This window comes from Blastomyces gilchristii, assembly GCF_000003855.2.
Source record: "Blastomyces gilchristii SLH14081 genomic scaffold supercont1.19, whole genome shotgun sequence".
NCBI classification, from domain to species: Eukaryota; Fungi; Ascomycota; class Eurotiomycetes; order Onygenales; family Ajellomycetaceae; genus Blastomyces; species Blastomyces gilchristii.
The window spans coordinates 806,910-822,502 of record NW_003101664.1 but is presented as its reverse complement, the minus strand read 5'-3'; the positions used below and the strand labels follow the sequence as shown (position 1 = coordinate 822,502).

Genomic DNA, 15,593 nt, shown 5'->3' with positions numbered 1-15,593 from the left:
GCACCACGCGGCTCTTGTGTCTCGCTTACGAGAGGGAAGAAGTCAAACGCCAACCCAAACTTCAGCTCTTCTCTCCACTTCCATCCATAGTAGCACTCAACAACAACAACAACCTCGTGTTGGGCTTCAGTAACCGACGATATATTTCTCAGTCCGTCCTTATTATCAGCTAACGGCTTTTTGAACGGAATCTGCTCTCGTTTCATTGGACTGCTCACTCTAAAACCCCTCCCCTCTGCGCATCTCCAAACCAACAAATGACTCCCTGCAAGCTCTCCGTCCCCCGTATTTTTTGTGACCTTAGACAAGTGGAAGAATAAACCTGCGAGTCACGATGCCCAGCCTGTGACCTAACAAAAGAAAGCAGCAATAACTTTACCGCGAACCATGGAGCCCACTGTGGTCGATGACAACATGGAGGTGGCCTCAGACGCAGGCCATAGGCATCCCGGGAATATCGATGATATCGAAATCGACCTTGACCTTGCCCAGGAGTGCGTTCCTGAGCAAGATGATGATGTACTTGTGGATGACGCTTCCGCCACAGCTTCAGACCACCCCACTGCTGATGCAAATATCACGTACGACGCAGATATGGCAGATGGCGAATATATAGACGAAGATATATTGGCTTCAGGATATGATCAATACCAGCAAAGTTACTATCAACTCGATGAAGATTCTGCTTATAATAATCCGATGGATTACGAGGCAGAGATGGAAGACGACTACGAAGAAGACATTGATGCCCCCATCCCTGACAGCGATATCGAAGAGACAGACATACCCACTACGAAAGAAGTGAAAGAAGAAAGAGAAGCGGAAGGAGGAGAAGAAGAAAAAGAAGAAGAAAAGGAAATAGAAGAAGTGAAGCTTGCCGAGGACGCCAAAAGCCCTGCTCCGGAAACCCTTTCCCAATCAGATCACGTCGAAACTGAAATTTCCAACGCACCAGCAGTGGCTGAGGAGCACCTTGCCACCCGTGAAGATACTGCTATTGCTCAGCCAAAATACCCCAAGGAGTTTACCGTAGAGGAAGGTAACGATTCTTCGCAGGGTATGGAGAACGCGGACGCCGCACACCTAAGTGGAGACTTCGAAAAATATGGTGAAGATGTTGAGCCTGACTTAGAAGATCTACATGGGCACAGTCAAACAGAACCCGAACCTCAAAACACTACAGCTCAAGAACCTGAGCATCAAGATACAGAATCTGGAGGACAGAAACTCCCGCCGTTGGACCAAGAAAACCAATCAGATACTACCGAGAGTTATCATTTTGTTGAAGCACAAGACTACGAAACACAGGGCGAAGTACATGAGCTCCAAAAAAGCAGCAGTCTACACCCAGTAAAAGTACTGTACCAGGATAGCGAAATATCGTTGTTCCCGCCTGGAGAAAATGACCCGACAGAAACCTTTTTTCTACAAGATGAAGGACTAGCAAATGCTCCAGTAGCGGAGCTTGTGGGAGCGTGCCGACAAGTGCTAGGTGAGCATATTAGCGAGGACGAAGAGTTAATACTGGACATCGAAAGTCTTGGATTGCATTTGCCTGAGGTAAGGACCATCACTGTCTTCTTTACCCTTTTTGCAAAATATACTAACTCGGATTTTTAGAACTCTGTTCCCATAATCACGACATCTTTGGTCCAAATTATTCAAGTTTATCTTGATCTTTGCTCCAATGATGGTATCAACGAACCTGAACCTCTATATATAACGCTCTCTTCAAGACCCACTTTCACAGCTGAGTTCGCTCGCCTTGCAGCATCTGCCAATGAGGGTAAAGGATTATCTTATCTAACATGGGAAGATTATGATATCGACAAAGCCGAACAAGGTGTGGAACATGAAGCGGAGGATGAAGAAGTACATGAACAGCCATTATTAACGACAGAAGACACCGGCTCGCCGGCTGAGCCGTACTCTCGCCTTGTTGAACCTGCTGATGAAGAAGGAATCTCGTCTGAAAGCGTAACTAGGAGCCCACGGCATGATTCGACAAGCCGAAGCCCAGAAATCAAATCCCCAGAGCAACATTTACTAGCACAGGCGGAACCGGAGTTTTGTGCACCTACTGATGAAAACGACCAAGTCGTTCATGACGACTTCCCAACCAAAACGCCTAGCCATGGTAGCATCGAATCATCGCAGAATGCTGAAGAATGCAGCGATACAGAACATGGCCAAGGTGAGGATAGGGGAAGAGAAAAAGTGCGAGTACACGAAGGTACGCGGGATGTTCATTCACTACATAAATTGCGATTATTTCGTTTGTTGCTAACATTAACGATAGAGGACAACTTAAAAATCGAACACGGCGAGGTCGCAACTGAGCCCCAGGATTCGGGTTCTCAAAGCCCTACCCTACCACAAACTATGAAAATACCAACTGTACACCTTTCAAGGGATGAATCAACTGATCAACAGTCGGAAGAGTATGTGCAAGGATACGAGTTCAACAACGCGCCGCAATTGGAAGCGGAAGCGGAAGACGATATTCAAGAAGAATACCAAAATGGTGGTGCTGACTTTACACATGAAGAAGACCACACGGAAAGCCATACCGTCTCTTTAGACAATGGATATGGTTCTGATATTTATGCTCAATCAACAACCAATAAGGATGTACACATTGAAATCGATTTAGGAACAAATGATGCGATGCCGCGAGAGGAAGCTATTGCCGACCATGACAACGACAACCTGGATGAAGGTGAAATTTTCGAACCCGGTGAAGCTGTACGCGGGACCGAGAACGCGGAAAATTCCGTCCCGATGACCAACAGAGAAGAAGCCACCCCTGGGTTGGTGATTAAATCTCCCACAAGAGATGCTCCAAAAACTCCGGAACTAACCCATGATTCCTTCGAGATTCATGAAGATCTCTTTAAGAGTCCGATGGTGGAAGCTAATGAGGCGATAGCTGCTATTGGCTCACCAACTGCCCCTCTCGACGATGCGGCTGAGGAACCCCTTTCTTACACCGGCGGATCTGGGCCATACGCAGTGGAAAGGCCCACTTCGGAGCTCGGTGAAATAAACGCTACTGCCAGCCCCACAATTGGTGGGAATTTCGATGAATCTCTCACCACAACAACTTCAGACAAAGCCGTTCTTGAGACGGACGAGTTGCTCGCGCGTGCTAGCCCTAAATCAACAAAGCGTTCGTTCATAGATTCTGGCATTAATGATGTCGAGGGTTCCACGCCAGACATAAAGCGACATCGGCCGGAGTAGCATATTTGGGCCTTTAACACAGGGATACTCAGTCATGCACAACTTAGCGGCCACATGCGTCATATACGCCACCGTTTCTAATGGACATCTGGAAGAAAGCTAACCCACCGCAGTGACCCTTAAGCCCCGTTTTTGTACTAACACAATCAGTTCCTATTAACTAGACACCTGTCGAGCGGCAAACGACTTTCAAGGTAAGTATGTACTAACATTCAGTTTCCAGTCCGGTCCCTGATATTATCCCTCCCTTCCGTCCCATCCATCTTGAACTATTGAAACCGGCTTTCGAACACCCCTTCTTCCCCCGAAAAATAAATGGTGTCTTTATTCTCTGTCTCTACTGCAAATGGTCTCTATTTATCTTCCATGCCCAGTACCGCTCTAGGCTTTTTCACGCCTATGTGATGTTTCCGCTCTGGCTGAGTTTTATGTGACTGGCAACGGATATTCATAAGGCTTCAGTTCTTGAATCCTGTTAACCGATTTTTGCCTCCGGATGAATGTCGTTCAAGCTCGACAACGGTAAATCCATCCGCTGTCGCCGATGGAAGAATTTAACACCACCGTGGTCGTTCCGCGGTAGGTGATGGAAATAACGATAATGCTTACCTCTCTTTCTTTTTCCTTTGTGCTGCGCTGGTACCATGGTTATGCATGGAAAACACTCCGGCGTTGTAACGACTATTGGGGGATATACGACGATGATACCTTGATCGTGTGGCATTTTCCCTCGGAATATATACACCTCCGCTTCCAAACCCTTCCAAGGTTTTGTAGGTTTGGGTTCACATTGGCGTTAGACGCCCTTGGGATAACGGCCCGATCTTTTGGTATTGTTTGACCAGGCAATCTTCGACTATTACCAGTAACTACCTTTATACTTTCTTCTCTTCCTTAACCTCTATCCTCTTCCAAGATTTTTTATCGCACCCTCCGACCTCCTTCCCCTTTCTATCTATTACACAACTTTCCATTTTCGAGAAACCACTTTCTGTTGTTCCTACCCTAAATTTAGACATCTTCTGCCTTTATTAGCATCAAACCTAACCCCCGATCATGTTGAGTTTCTGAGCAGTATTTATACCTTTCTTTATAGCTTTAATTTGGTATGGCAAAGTAACCCTGTGTTTTTCAAACAGCGAAAGTTTTTCTTTTTTTCGTTTCTTTTTCCCCTTTGTCTGCGCTGCCGGTATTATGTTCCCCTTTCTTCAGATACTCGCTATTGGGAGGATAAATGGATTTGTGTACGTTAACGCCACTTTTTAGCTTACTTCTGTGGATATTTGCCCTTTCCAGATACATTGCCACCTTGTCGATCGCGTTGTTTAGACTTGCAAAGCGTATTCTACGGGAAATGAATCGACCCTACAGGGCACATCCTTTCAAGTAGTCCAAGGAGATCGGAGGATGGAGGAATATAATATTTATCAAGCAAAAAAAAAAGAAAAAAAAAAAAAAGTTACTACAATAAAATAAAAGACATAGGCCAACATCTATGATAAATCTCCCCCGCATGGTATGCAAAAACCGCAACCATTTCCTCCTCCTCCCTTCCCCGACCTCTGTCACTGGTACTATGCATTGTACAACAACAGCAAGTCCTCCTCTCCCCAATCTCACAAATTCCACGCCCTCCTCCGAGCCGTGAACGCCGCTCTCGCCAACTCCGCATTCACCACACACGTACACATCTCCGCAAGCGCCCCATTCGCACGCCCGTCATTCAAGTAGGTGATAGAATCGACTTTCCCGGCCCCAATGCCGACCATGATCGCATCGCGGAACGCATGATTCCGCCACGAACCCACTCTCGCGCACCTCGTTGCCATTGACGCGTATGGGTTGGTGCTATTGTCGTTGCCGCTGTTGAAGTGCGAGGGGCAAATGCCAACGGCGTTGGTGCTGTTTGTTGTGAAGCTGGCGAGGCAGTCGAGGGCTGGGAGTAGGCGGCGGCGCAGACCGCAGCCGATGTGGTTGGGGTCGATTTGGTATTCGGGGCATTGGCGGAGGGAGGCGAGGAGGGTTGCTATGTTTGTTGGTGGCGGAGGGGGTTGGGTGGAGTTAGTAGTGTTGTGAGTCACATGGTCTGCGTTTTCGTCCTCAGAATCACCAGAATCATGCATGTGCGGTGGTAAGGTAGATTCCAGATGCAGGGTTTTGGTTCGTGTGGTGAAAAAACGGATAATTTCTCCCAGGTGGAAGGAGTCGCAGGCGCGGGAATTTTCGTACATTCGACGGCACTGTAGGCGCATTGAATGCTGTGGTGGCTGTAGCGGAAATGCAGATATACTGGGGTCCGTTATTTGAGGAGAATGTGGAGAAGATTCTGGGGGTAGGGCGCCGTATGCGCGGAGAAAATGGGATTGCAAATCTGTGATTGTATCTAGGATGGATTCGTGACGGAAGCGGAGCTCCTCTAGAAATCGGTGCCATTAGGGGCATATGTGAGTGATTTACATGTTTTGATGCCAATATCCAGTAAGGAAGCAGTGGGCGGGAATATTTATCAATTGCAAGGGATTCAGAAGACCACGCATACCTTCAATTCCGTGCGGAAGATGCCACCATAGCGGCCTATCGATACCGACCCATCCATCTCCGCCGCCAGATACCCACTCCCTGGAACCGTCAATGATTAGCATATGTGTGAAAGCCAAAACTCCGTCATTGGACCCCAGAAATAAGGCAAAATATATGGCTTGGCGTGTGCGCTCTTCGTCCTCAACCCGGGAAGACTGGAGACGACGTAGTGTCTTGGATATCAGTGTCTGGCCCACAGATTTGGATACCCCGTCTAGCGGAATATTCAGAGCCCGTTTGAGCGCCTCCTGGCCACCAAACTTGTCAGAAAGAACGATCAAATTGGCCACGAATGAAATCGATTTCTTCGCAAGGTGATTGAGAATGTCTTGTATATTCTGGTCATCGTGCGACATTGCACTGCCAAGATATAACACTCTCAAAAACGTCTCAATTAGATCTGCCTTATCAAATACACCAGCAAGCGGCGGTAGCTCGATGCTGATTGTAGGCAATTCTGCGAATGCAGCTTCATCATCATTCATGGACACTTCACCAGCTCCGTATTTCGCATCTAATTGAGCCGTCTTTTCAAAAAGCTCTCGCCCTTCCCGAAACTTGTCAGGATCTAAAATCACTCTGAAATACGTGCTTGATTCTTTCAAAGCCGTGCTTGAAACACCCATGAGGTACTTCATATGCGCCAATTTCCGTGCACCAGACGACGGCGAAGGCGTGAACTCCAAGACAACATCAACATCGGAGCATAATATTTTTGTCTTCGTGACGCCGAAGCGGCCCTCTCCTGTTTGCTGCTGGTTTAAGACCCTTGCCTCTCCTCCGCCCACTAGGCCATTGGGCCCTGTAGCTCCCGGCAGCGGAGGAAAGCTGTCCTCCATTGTAGTAATTGAGTCACCGGTTTCATATCACCGGAGTGCAAGAGTCAAAAAATAATACAGTAGCTCGTCCACATTTAAGGTATGCGTGAACTAGAGTAGAGCTGTTTGACGGCGCGGTACACTGAAGCTCCTGAGGAGAGAATCGATTCTTGGAGGATGGGATATGTGGGCAGGGATTGTGGAATAGAAAGCGACACGATGATAGATGGGTAACTATTAATTTTAGGACCTTGGCAGGATAGAAGACAAAGACATCAGTATAGACGCAGGTCAATGGACGGAAGACATCGAACAACTAAGTGAATAGATATTGTGTCTTACTGCATGAGGATAGAGAACTCTTCCCCAAGCCGCTATTATTGGTAGATGGAAGCATAAAGACGTAACAGTCCGTATATCACATGATTTGGGAGAAATTGCAAACGCTAGTAATATATTTGAAAAGTCTGTTACAGGGTTACTTTACCAGCTAATACAGCAAAGCCAGAAAGGGGAAAAAAATTAATAACAATAAAAAGTGATGGAAATGACCACCTGGATCATATCTTCATGGCTCCGTCTACTATTTTATTTCAAAAAGGTAAAAAAGAATACAAAAATAGAGAATAAAACGAAAAATAGGAAAAATATGAAAAATATGAAAAAAGTCCACTTGCATGCCAATAATTAAGGAGAAATCGCCGTCTCCGCCCGCTTTCCCGATTGTTTCCTTCATGTACCATTCCATTTCATATTCGCATTTCTCATCAAAGTCCCCAAAGTGGAGAACAAAAAGGGAAAAAATTAATATAAAAATCATCAAAGAATCAACATCAAATTGGGTCAATTATTATCAGCAAAGTGTCCGTGGTTGAAGGGAGGGTTAGAAGATTCAACCCCAGCCAAAGAAGGGTGGATGGAATGCCAGGAAGGTGTTTGAAATGGCGTTTACGTTCCTCCGGAAGAGGAGAGCAAGAGGATGTGTGGAGGCTTGTACAACGTTGTGTTCGGTTTTGTCCCATCGGTGCATATAGATGTGGGATGAAAGTAAAGCGCGGGCTAATAATAGGGAGGAGGGAGGGTTGGGTGAAAAGGACTCCAGAAACAAGAGATGGAAAGGAAGTGGGAGAAGAAGGGCATAGTAAAGAAAAAGAAAAGAAGAAAATTCATCAGGCATTCATCGAAATAATCGGGATACACAGAAGCTCTGCGTCACCTTCCTCAGAATCCTGTCGTTGATGATTCACGCTAGCCTTCGCGTTCCTGATGGAAATGGCCCTGCCGATCAGCTGGTGCAGCGTGTTGATTTGCCGGTGTTGGACTTCAGAAGTGTCTGCCTGGTGGAGAGATAGCGGAAAGTTGGAACATCGCTGCTGCGATGGCTCCCCCGCAGCATCGTCGTTGACATTAACGTATACCTGGACACTGTCCGCATGGGCCTGCGTAACCTCGTCCATTGCGGGGGGGGTTATGCTCTCTGAGCCGGGGAATAGAATATGGTCGCTTTCGAGGGGAGCGAAGAGTACGTATGGCGGTTCTGAGGAGCCTTTTCCGTCCTCGCCTTCTTCGCTATCTGCGTCATCTTCATGGGAGTTGGATCGGGAGCCGATGATGGTGCTGGTCTGCGACGCCTCGATCCATGACTCGTTGCTGACGAAGCCGACGACGAAGTCGCTGTGGGCTTCTGCAGTGGCGATGCTAGCTCGTCTATACTCGTGGCAGAAGGACGGGTCATCTGTTGCTGGAAGACACAGTACCAGACCGCGGGCGTGGAGAGGTGGAGGGGGTAATGGTAGAGAAGTGGGAGCGTTTCCGGCATTGGTCTGTTCCTCGTCATCTGAACAAGGGCCCACCACTCCAGCGAATAGCTCAGAAGTCGAAAGTTCCGTGTGTTGGGTAATCGTGCGAGTGAGGGATATCACTGAACCTTTCCGGGGGGAGGGGAACATGGTGCTCAGGTTATCTCCAAGTTTGTCGTCACTACCTAGACATTCATCGTCTTCATCATCAACGCAACCGCCGCTACTATCTTCGCCGTCATTGTCGCATGCATCCCTCTGCTTGTTCCCACCGCTGATTTCAGTGCGAACGGATTTTTTCAGAACCGCAACCGCTTCCCGCGCAGCCCTTCGCAACGTCGGAACCAGACGATCACCGCCCTTCCCCTGTTCCTCCGGCCCAATAACCCAGGTGCTAACCATTCCTGCCCAAGCTGCCACGCCGACAAGACCCTTTGTATAGCGCTTTCGCGCCAAGTTGATGTCCCTATTGATTTCCTCGCTAGACATACCCTGATGTTTCCCCGAGCGCTTCTGGACATTCAAGACACGGCCCCCTTCCCAAATCAAAAATCCATACTTCTTTGCCACACAGAAGAGTCTCCGCACGGCGTCCTGTGACCAGTCATCAATAATATCAGCGTGCACCTGTAGTACTGCGATAAACGGACCGACAGCACGCGCGAGCCGTAAAAGGGCGGCCATTGTGCTTATATTAGGGGAGGCGGAGACGCATATAAGGTGCCCGTATGGGAGAGTGGTTTTGCACCGTCTCAGGAGGCGGAGGTATGATGTGATCGAGTTGCTCGAGGCATCCTGGGCTTGAGGGTCCATCTTGTGGTTAGGGGTTTTTTTAATTGTGCCAACGAATTCGCTAGGCTCGGCGATATAAATTGATGAGGGAATCTGACGTCGCTTTTAAGGCATTCAGAGCAATGAATCCCTCTCCTTTTGTTTTCGGGGATCGCAGCGAGAGTACAGAGTATTTTGGGACGTGTTTCAACAGCCAGAAAGATTTACAAGTATGACCTGTCCGCGATCGACGAAGCGGCCCCAACCGCTTGGGTTTTGGGGAGTCTGGCCCGCGAAATAGTGGGTATTCAACAACTGCCAGCGGGGGGGGGCGGCAAACTTTCGTGGTATTTATTCCCTTTGTCTTCTTCTCTTGAGATTATCGCAACCTTTCGTCCCTTAACTTTTTCGAGTAGTTGGAGCTTGATCTTGTGAAAAGGTCAAAGAAAAAGAAAATACAAAACTAGATCAAGGAACAAGCAAAAGGTTGCGTTGGAAGTCGAATAAAATAGAAAACTAAAACGCGCAACTAGATGGAACAAGTCGCAAGACGAATAGAATAGTTAGTAAAAAGAAATTTTTAAAATCCGCAGCGAGGGGCGGTTGGTCGCAGGCCGCAGCCTAAATGACCCAGGACCAGCAGCCATCGCGGGCTGGCTTGCTGGCTCAGGATATTTAGTTCGAAAATCGCCCCCTCCCCATCCATCAGCCCTGGCTCCCCCTCCTGTCCCTTGAATGCTTCGCCCAAGGGCCAACCATGAAGGTCTTAGATGCGGTGGCACAGCTAGTGTGGGAACCTGCAGCTCATCACAATTCCCGGCTGCTCGAGGGAAGTTATTCCTGGGGCGGGCTGGAGGAGGCGAAGGAAGGGGCGAAAATAAATAAATATAAATAAAAATAAGAGGACACATCACCGGCGACAGGATTGCTACAGCGGCGGCTGCGGACGTGGCGCTATCAGCCTTTCTGGATCCCAGCTTCAAACCCAATCGGTGGCAGCGGCCCTCTTCCAATTCCGCGGCTTGATAGCAACGTCTTGCTGGACTGTCTGCAGCGACATTCCAAACCCGCCTGGATTGTACATCGATCTCCGCATAACTCTATCTGCCGTGCGACTCGGCTAATTGGTCCCAGGATTCGAGTTAGGCTGTGGGCTGGTAACTTATGTTCTCCTTGAAAGTTGGCCGCCCCTCGGGACGGGGATTTATACGGACACCCTACATTTTGATAGGGACACCCTGCTAAAAAGGATTGAGTTTAACTCACTCAGTGATTGATTTTTCTATTAATACGTAAAAAAACTGGAAATCTTAGGCTCTTTCTTACCTAGGTCTGCTGTACGGAGTAGAGCCTATCATAGTAAAGTAGAGAGCAGCAGTGCTATCTCTCTCTATTCCACTATCTAGCTACTCTGGGGGTGCCAAAAGACTCTGTTCTACTACTGTCAGTCTCAATGAAGAATCTGTAAGAGAATGAGAATGAGTGAGATCCTTGAGCCGATGAGAATTATTTGGGAGATATAGAGATAGTAGATTTGACTCTCTTGAGAGAGGGCGGGGAGGGGCATAGAACATTGATATTCAATATTCATCACATAACTACTTACTCTGTACGGAGTACTGTACTGTGCAATAAGAATCCCTGTTTTTTATGTATTAATTAATGAAAAATCAATTACCAAGCTATGCCTATTATTGTAAAATTCTGTGCTCCGTAAATTATTAATTAATTAAGTTATTTTTTGTTTGTCCGTTGGCATTTAGGCTTTAGACTGCTGGGGCCACCCACTGGCTCTCTGGCGGCTGTTCAGCGCTCAATCCACAATTATCATCAATAATAATGATGATTCCCGCTCCAAGGGGCCCCCCACACGGGAAGCAGGCCCGTTAACAGTTGGCAGGTCGTTTTCTTTTCGAGGCTTGAAGTCTGATATGCAGCAGAAAACTGGAGATCTCGCGCCAACCCCAAGCCGATCAACAACAGCTGGAAGTAGTTCCAGGGGGACCTTTTTTCTTAACAAATATATATATATATTATCATTCAAAGTCTCAACATGTCCACGGGTACATGGAACTGTACAGTACATAGCAACTCCCGCACGGTTTTAAAGATGTCAAGAATCTTTCTCAATTATTTCAAAGAGGGCTTGAATTCCTTCCGCTGAGCCGTTGACATGGATTGGACTACTTTACTTACACTAACGACCGACTGACCGACGAGGACGAGTGGATGGATCCCTCCGACCGGACGCAGGCTAGACGGACGCCCAAAAAAGATACACTGTCAAGCAGACGCAGAGGTTGCAGGCGATGGCTTGACAGACCACGGTTTGCCCATAACGGTTTGCTGATCAAGGTTGGGCAGTCGACGCCGAAAGTCTCTCTCTCTCTATTTTTTCTTTTTTCTTTTTAGCGTTCTCAGAGACTCTGAGAGGCCGAAGAAAAGAAAGTTTTGGCGCGATGACTTCTTCCATTCATCCAGGTTGATCTGTGCCTGTCTCTCCTTTTATCCAATGCTAGATGAGGTCATTGACATCAGTGATATTCCACCCAAGCTCATTATTGTACGGATAGAGCTGATGCGACCAGCGCATAGGCTTCAAGTTCCAACCAAGCCACAGGCTTTCCCAGAACCAAGCGGAACGTTGGATGAATAATTCCACAGTAGAATATGAGACAAGTAATCTGTACTCTGTTGGTCTACGAATATTGTTGGAGACATTTCGAACTTTCGGAGCAATAAATGGGGTCCCTTGTGGGATTTTCAAATTTTTTTTTTTTTTCCCCCGGTGTCTGATAACAGCAAAAAGACAGCAAAATCTATTCTCCCCCTTCATTCTCATGATTATACTCGGTGACTCCCTAGCTACTCCGTACATGGCATATGTAAGGCTTGCAACTGCTGGTCGGCTACATGCATATGCCTGTCTCCTCAACTGGGGACCGCAAGAAGAAAACAAGAACCCCATGACCATCGTATTGCAATTTCTTTTTGATAGCCTTTGTTTGTAGTGATTTTCCATGCAGACAAAAGACTGACTGACTGACGTTCCTCCTGGCAGCTGGGAGGAAGGGTGGGGGGCGTAGATCTGTGTTCCCCTTTTACTGACTGCCCGCTGGATCGAGGGGAGGGAACGCGCAGTGGATAGGTTGCTGCTCCCCTTATAGTTATGTAGCAGGGAAGGCTAATTAATCTCCAGCTGTAGAGGGGGTCAAATGTAAAAGTAGCACCTGAGCTGCAATCGAGGAGTTGGGGAGCTCCCCACCTGTAGCAAGTAAAAGTTAATGTAGTTAACAACTAGTAACTAATTTTATGTCAAGTCCAGTCAAAGCCATGTCATGTACTCTGTACAGAGTGGTTAGTTAATAATGGAGAGTCTGTCAAACGCACTCGCCCTTTATTAGTTATGCTTTTTGTGCTGCTGTATGGAGTATAGTTAAAGTACGCAGCGTATAGTTATTGCTTGCATTCTATACTTCTATACAGCTGTCTGTGCCTTTGAACCAAATATCCTCCTGCGCCTGGCTGTATTCATTCAATTCCCCCCCCCTACACCCGGAGAATTACCCCTTGCTTTTTTTCGTCTTTTGTTTTTTTTTTCTTTTTTGCTGTCGCCCATTTCCCTGGGCCCTGGTACATAACTACCATACGCAGTAAGTTTACAATGTAGTTTGGATGCAGCAGTTCGGTTTTTGCAAGCCAAGCCTTTTCTGGTCAGCCCACGCCGGAACTTGGGAGCGGATCGTCCTGGTCAAGCATTCCTCACTGCATCTTCACGCATCTTCACCTCATTCTCTCCCCCGTCATATCCTCCTCCTCATCACCACTCCCGCGTCGCATCTCTGCGGATAGTCCGGATTCCCTCTCTGGCTCTGATATTTGCTTCTATATGCCAAAGTCTCTCTTTACCTCGCTGGACTGTGGTCCCCCTACTACCTTCGTGCGCCTGTCTCGGTTTCCCTCCCTCAGATTCTAACCCCCTCCCATCCATCATGCCTGGGAAAACCTTGCCTATCTTTTCTACAGCCGACCTCAGATCACATTCGACTGCCAAATCGTGCTACGTAACACGAGGCTCCAAGGTCTACGATGTCACCTCCTTCGTCAACGATCATCCCGGCGGAGGTGACCTGATCTTGGACTATGCTGGCCAGGACGTTTCTGAGATCATGCGCGACATCCCATCCCACAACCACTCTGACGCTGCATACGAGATACTAGAGGAGCACCATGTTGGCTTCCTGAATTCTGCCCCTGCCTCCAAGATGAACGGCCTAAATGTGGATGGAGCGACCGACGGACGCATACCGACGTACAGTACCACAGGCATGTCAAGTGAGGAAGATCTCACTGTCGAAACCGACCTAACCGCGGATTATCGGACACATAAGTTCCTCGATCTGAACCGGCCACTGTTTGGCCAGCTGTGGTACGGTGGTTTCACCAAGGATTTCTATCTACAACAGGTCCATCGCCCACGACACTACAAGGGCGGGGAATCCGCTCCTCTGTTTGGAAATTTTCTCGAGCCATTGACAAAGACTGCTTGGTGGGTGGTTCCATCGGTCTGGTATCCGGCGGTTGCCTACGGAACGGCTGTGGGCTTCGCTGGCCTGCAAAATTATATCATAGGATCTGCGTACTGGGTTTTGGGTCTGTGCATATGGACTCTGGTTGAGTATGGCCTGCATCGCTGTCTCTTCCATGTCGATGGGTATGCAAAACTCCAATTGAACTTCTCTTCATTTACCCGCGATCCTTTATATATATATATAAATTCCAATTGCTAACTGGATGGAAAATAGATATTTACCCGATAATCGCGTTGGAATTAGCTTACACTTCCTTTTACACGGTATCCACCACTACCTCCCCATGGACAAATATCGCCTTGTCATGCCCCCAACATTATTCGTCCTACTGGCAACACCCTTCTACTATATCTCAAAGGCGGTGTTTTTCTATAACTGGTACGCAGCCGTGACCGTCTTCTCGGGAGGAGTATTCGGATATGTTTGCTATGACATGACACATTATTTCCTCCACCATCGCAGGTATGTATTTGCTCTATTTTATTATTGTTCAGAATAATTCTCCCCCAGTTTCCCGTTTATTTATTTTTAACAAAAGTCTTACACGTTAATTAATTCTTTCACGCCGCCCTCCTTACAGTCTTCCATCATACTACAAACAACTCAAGAAATACCACCTCCAACACCATTTTGCAGACTACGAAAATGGCTTTGGCGTCACCAGCCGCTTCTGGGACAGGGTGTTTGGAACAGAACTCCCGCCTCTCCAACCCGTGAAGGTCGAATGAATTCCTCAACACAACTCACATATTCAAATTAATTAAAGTCGCGTCGCCTCTATAAAGGCTCAGACAAAGATGATTTCCACTCCGTTCACATACCGGGTTTTTTTTGGTCAGGAATTTTTTTTTTTTTTTTTTTTTTTTTTTTAATTCTAATTCTAATTTTAATTTCAAACGTTGCCCTCTTTTTGCGCGCATACTCTCGATGGTACAATTACTGTATCCAGCTCACCGCCAGCCTTTTCTTCCCTTCCACCTCTTCTTCTGAGTTATCTAGTTGGTATATATATGTATATGCTCGAGATCCAATCATATTATTCCCCCCATGGGCCCTTACACATCGCATTGTTGCTACTAGCACAAATGCTCCTGTATTATGTTGTACAGTTTCCTTCGTCTTCTTCTTCCGTCCTTTTTTTGGGGGATTCTCCCCCTCTACTTTCTACTTCTACCTACTTTAATGGCTGGATACATTGTTCTTATAGCTCTGAGTTCTGTTCCACTTTCTTTTTCGTTTCTGCTTCTTGTCCTTGCTCTCGACACATTTGCTGTTCGCTCTTATATCCCGCCCGCATCTTAGAGCTGTTTTTAGTAGACAGGCAAATGGAGCATAGAGAGTGATTAATTGATGACAAACTGCTGTCTACGTGTAGTAAGCGGAATTTTTGGTTGGCGGAGGGTTGGCGGAGTACGGTCTGGTTGTGTTGGACAGGGCTTGTTACATGAGATCTTATGGGGACCTGATGGTTTTGTATTTTAGAAAAGAGGAACGCGTAAAATAATGCGCATTAATAAACATCTTCGGATTTTCAACTCGTCTTATTTTTACGTCCATGTATGAATTCCTCTCGGTTGTCAATATATATAACACATATGGTATCTACGCTGTATGTTGGCAGAAAATGATTTGCGCCTCTCTCGTGGCGATGCTGGGTTTACATAATCCGAGCTAGGTGGCGACCTATATCACATGACCGAGATCCTGTATCTTAAACTTCAATCAGCCGCGTACTCCGTACTTCTGCATATCAACGATAACGTCAAAACAAGACAGCATCCATCCAGACC

General features: G+C 47.1%; 5 protein-coding genes across 6 annotated transcripts; 3 read left to right on the top strand and 2 right to left on the bottom strand.

Annotated features, from left to right (window-relative positions):
* The first annotated feature begins 7 nt into the window (after positions 1-7).
* On the top strand, positions 8-7,010 carry BDBG_07526. 2 transcript variants are annotated; one of them, XM_031723125.1, is made up of 4 exons: positions 8-1,560; positions 1,621-2,233; positions 2,300-2,441; positions 2,549-7,010. In XM_031723125.1, exons 1-4 carry the CDS (start codon positions 388-390, stop codon positions 2,598-2,600), a joined length of 1,980 nt encoding a protein of 659 aa, XP_031580225.1. In that variant the 5' UTR covers positions 8-387; the 3' UTR covers positions 2,601-7,010. The 2 variants fall into 2 exon arrangements, with proteins under 2 accessions (XP_031580225.1, XP_002622124.1); XM_002622078.2 differs by having other exon boundaries at positions 2,300-7,010.
* On the bottom strand, positions 4,635-7,006 carry BDBG_07525 (uncharacterized protein). The gene is made up of 2 exons (XM_002622077.2): positions 5,783-7,006; positions 4,635-5,659 (listed from the first exon to the last, which is right to left on the bottom strand). Exons 1-2 carry the CDS (start codon positions 6,660-6,662, stop codon positions 4,860-4,862), a joined length of 1,680 nt encoding a protein of 559 aa, XP_002622123.1. The 5' UTR covers positions 6,663-7,006; the 3' UTR covers positions 4,635-4,859.
* An 89-nt stretch (positions 7,011-7,099) lies between the features above and the next one.
* BDBG_07524 (orotidine-5'-phosphate decarboxylase) lies at positions 7,100-10,270 on the bottom strand. The gene has a single exon (XM_002622076.2). The coding sequence runs from the start codon at positions 9,251-9,253 to the stop codon at positions 7,811-7,813; it is 1,443 nt and encodes a 480-aa protein (XP_002622122.2). The 5' UTR covers positions 9,254-10,270; the 3' UTR covers positions 7,100-7,810.
* Positions 10,271-11,288: 1,018 nt separating this feature from the next.
* On the top strand, positions 11,289-12,183 carry BDBG_17627 (uncharacterized protein). The gene has a single exon (XM_031725308.1). It carries the CDS (start codon positions 11,441-11,443, stop codon positions 11,621-11,623), a length of 183 nt encoding a protein of 60 aa, XP_031580224.1. The 5' UTR covers positions 11,289-11,440; the 3' UTR covers positions 11,624-12,183.
* A 418-nt stretch (positions 12,184-12,601) lies between these two features.
* On the top strand, positions 12,602-15,446 carry BDBG_07522 (cytochrome P450 oxidoreductase). The gene is made up of 3 exons (XM_002622074.2): positions 12,602-13,925; positions 14,017-14,265; positions 14,384-15,446. Exons 1-3 carry the CDS (start codon positions 13,204-13,206, stop codon positions 14,529-14,531), a joined length of 1,119 nt encoding a protein of 372 aa, XP_002622120.1. The 5' UTR covers positions 12,602-13,203; the 3' UTR covers positions 14,532-15,446.
* The last annotated feature ends 147 nt before the right edge of the window (positions 15,447-15,593 follow it).

Coding starts and splice junctions, on each gene's coding strand:
- BDBG_07525 (XM_002622077.2), bottom strand. CDS start 6,662: ATGGAGGACAGCTTTCCTCCGCTGCCGGGAGCTACAGGGCCCAATGGC. Junction 5,660..5,782: donor TCTTCCGCACGGAATTGAAG/GTATGCGTGGTC, acceptor ACCGATTTCTAG/AGGAGCTCCGCTTCCGTCAC.
- BDBG_07522 (XM_002622074.2), top strand. CDS start 13,204: ATGCCTGGGAAAACCTTGCCTATCTTTTCTACAGCCGACCTCAGATCA. Junction 13,926..14,016: donor TGTCTCTTCCATGTCGATGG/GTATGCAAAACT, acceptor GATGGAAAATAG/ATATTTACCCGATAATCGCG. Junction 14,266..14,383: donor TATTTCCTCCACCATCGCAG/GTATGTATTTGC, acceptor CCCTCCTTACAG/TCTTCCATCATACTACAAAC.
- BDBG_07526 (XM_002622078.2), top strand. CDS start 388: ATGGAGCCCACTGTGGTCGATGACAACATGGAGGTGGCCTCAGACGCA. Junction 1,561..1,620: donor TTGGATTGCATTTGCCTGAG/GTAAGGACCATC, acceptor TCGGATTTTTAG/AACTCTGTTCCCATAATCAC. Junction 2,234..2,299: donor AAAAGTGCGAGTACACGAAG/GTACGCGGGATG, acceptor CATTAACGATAG/AGGACAACTTAAAAATCGAA.
- BDBG_07524 (XM_002622076.2), bottom strand. CDS start 9,253: ATGGACCCTCAAGCCCAGGATGCCTCGAGCAACTCGATCACATCATAC.
- BDBG_17627 (XM_031725308.1), top strand. CDS start 11,441: ATGGATCCCTCCGACCGGACGCAGGCTAGACGGACGCCCAAAAAAGAT.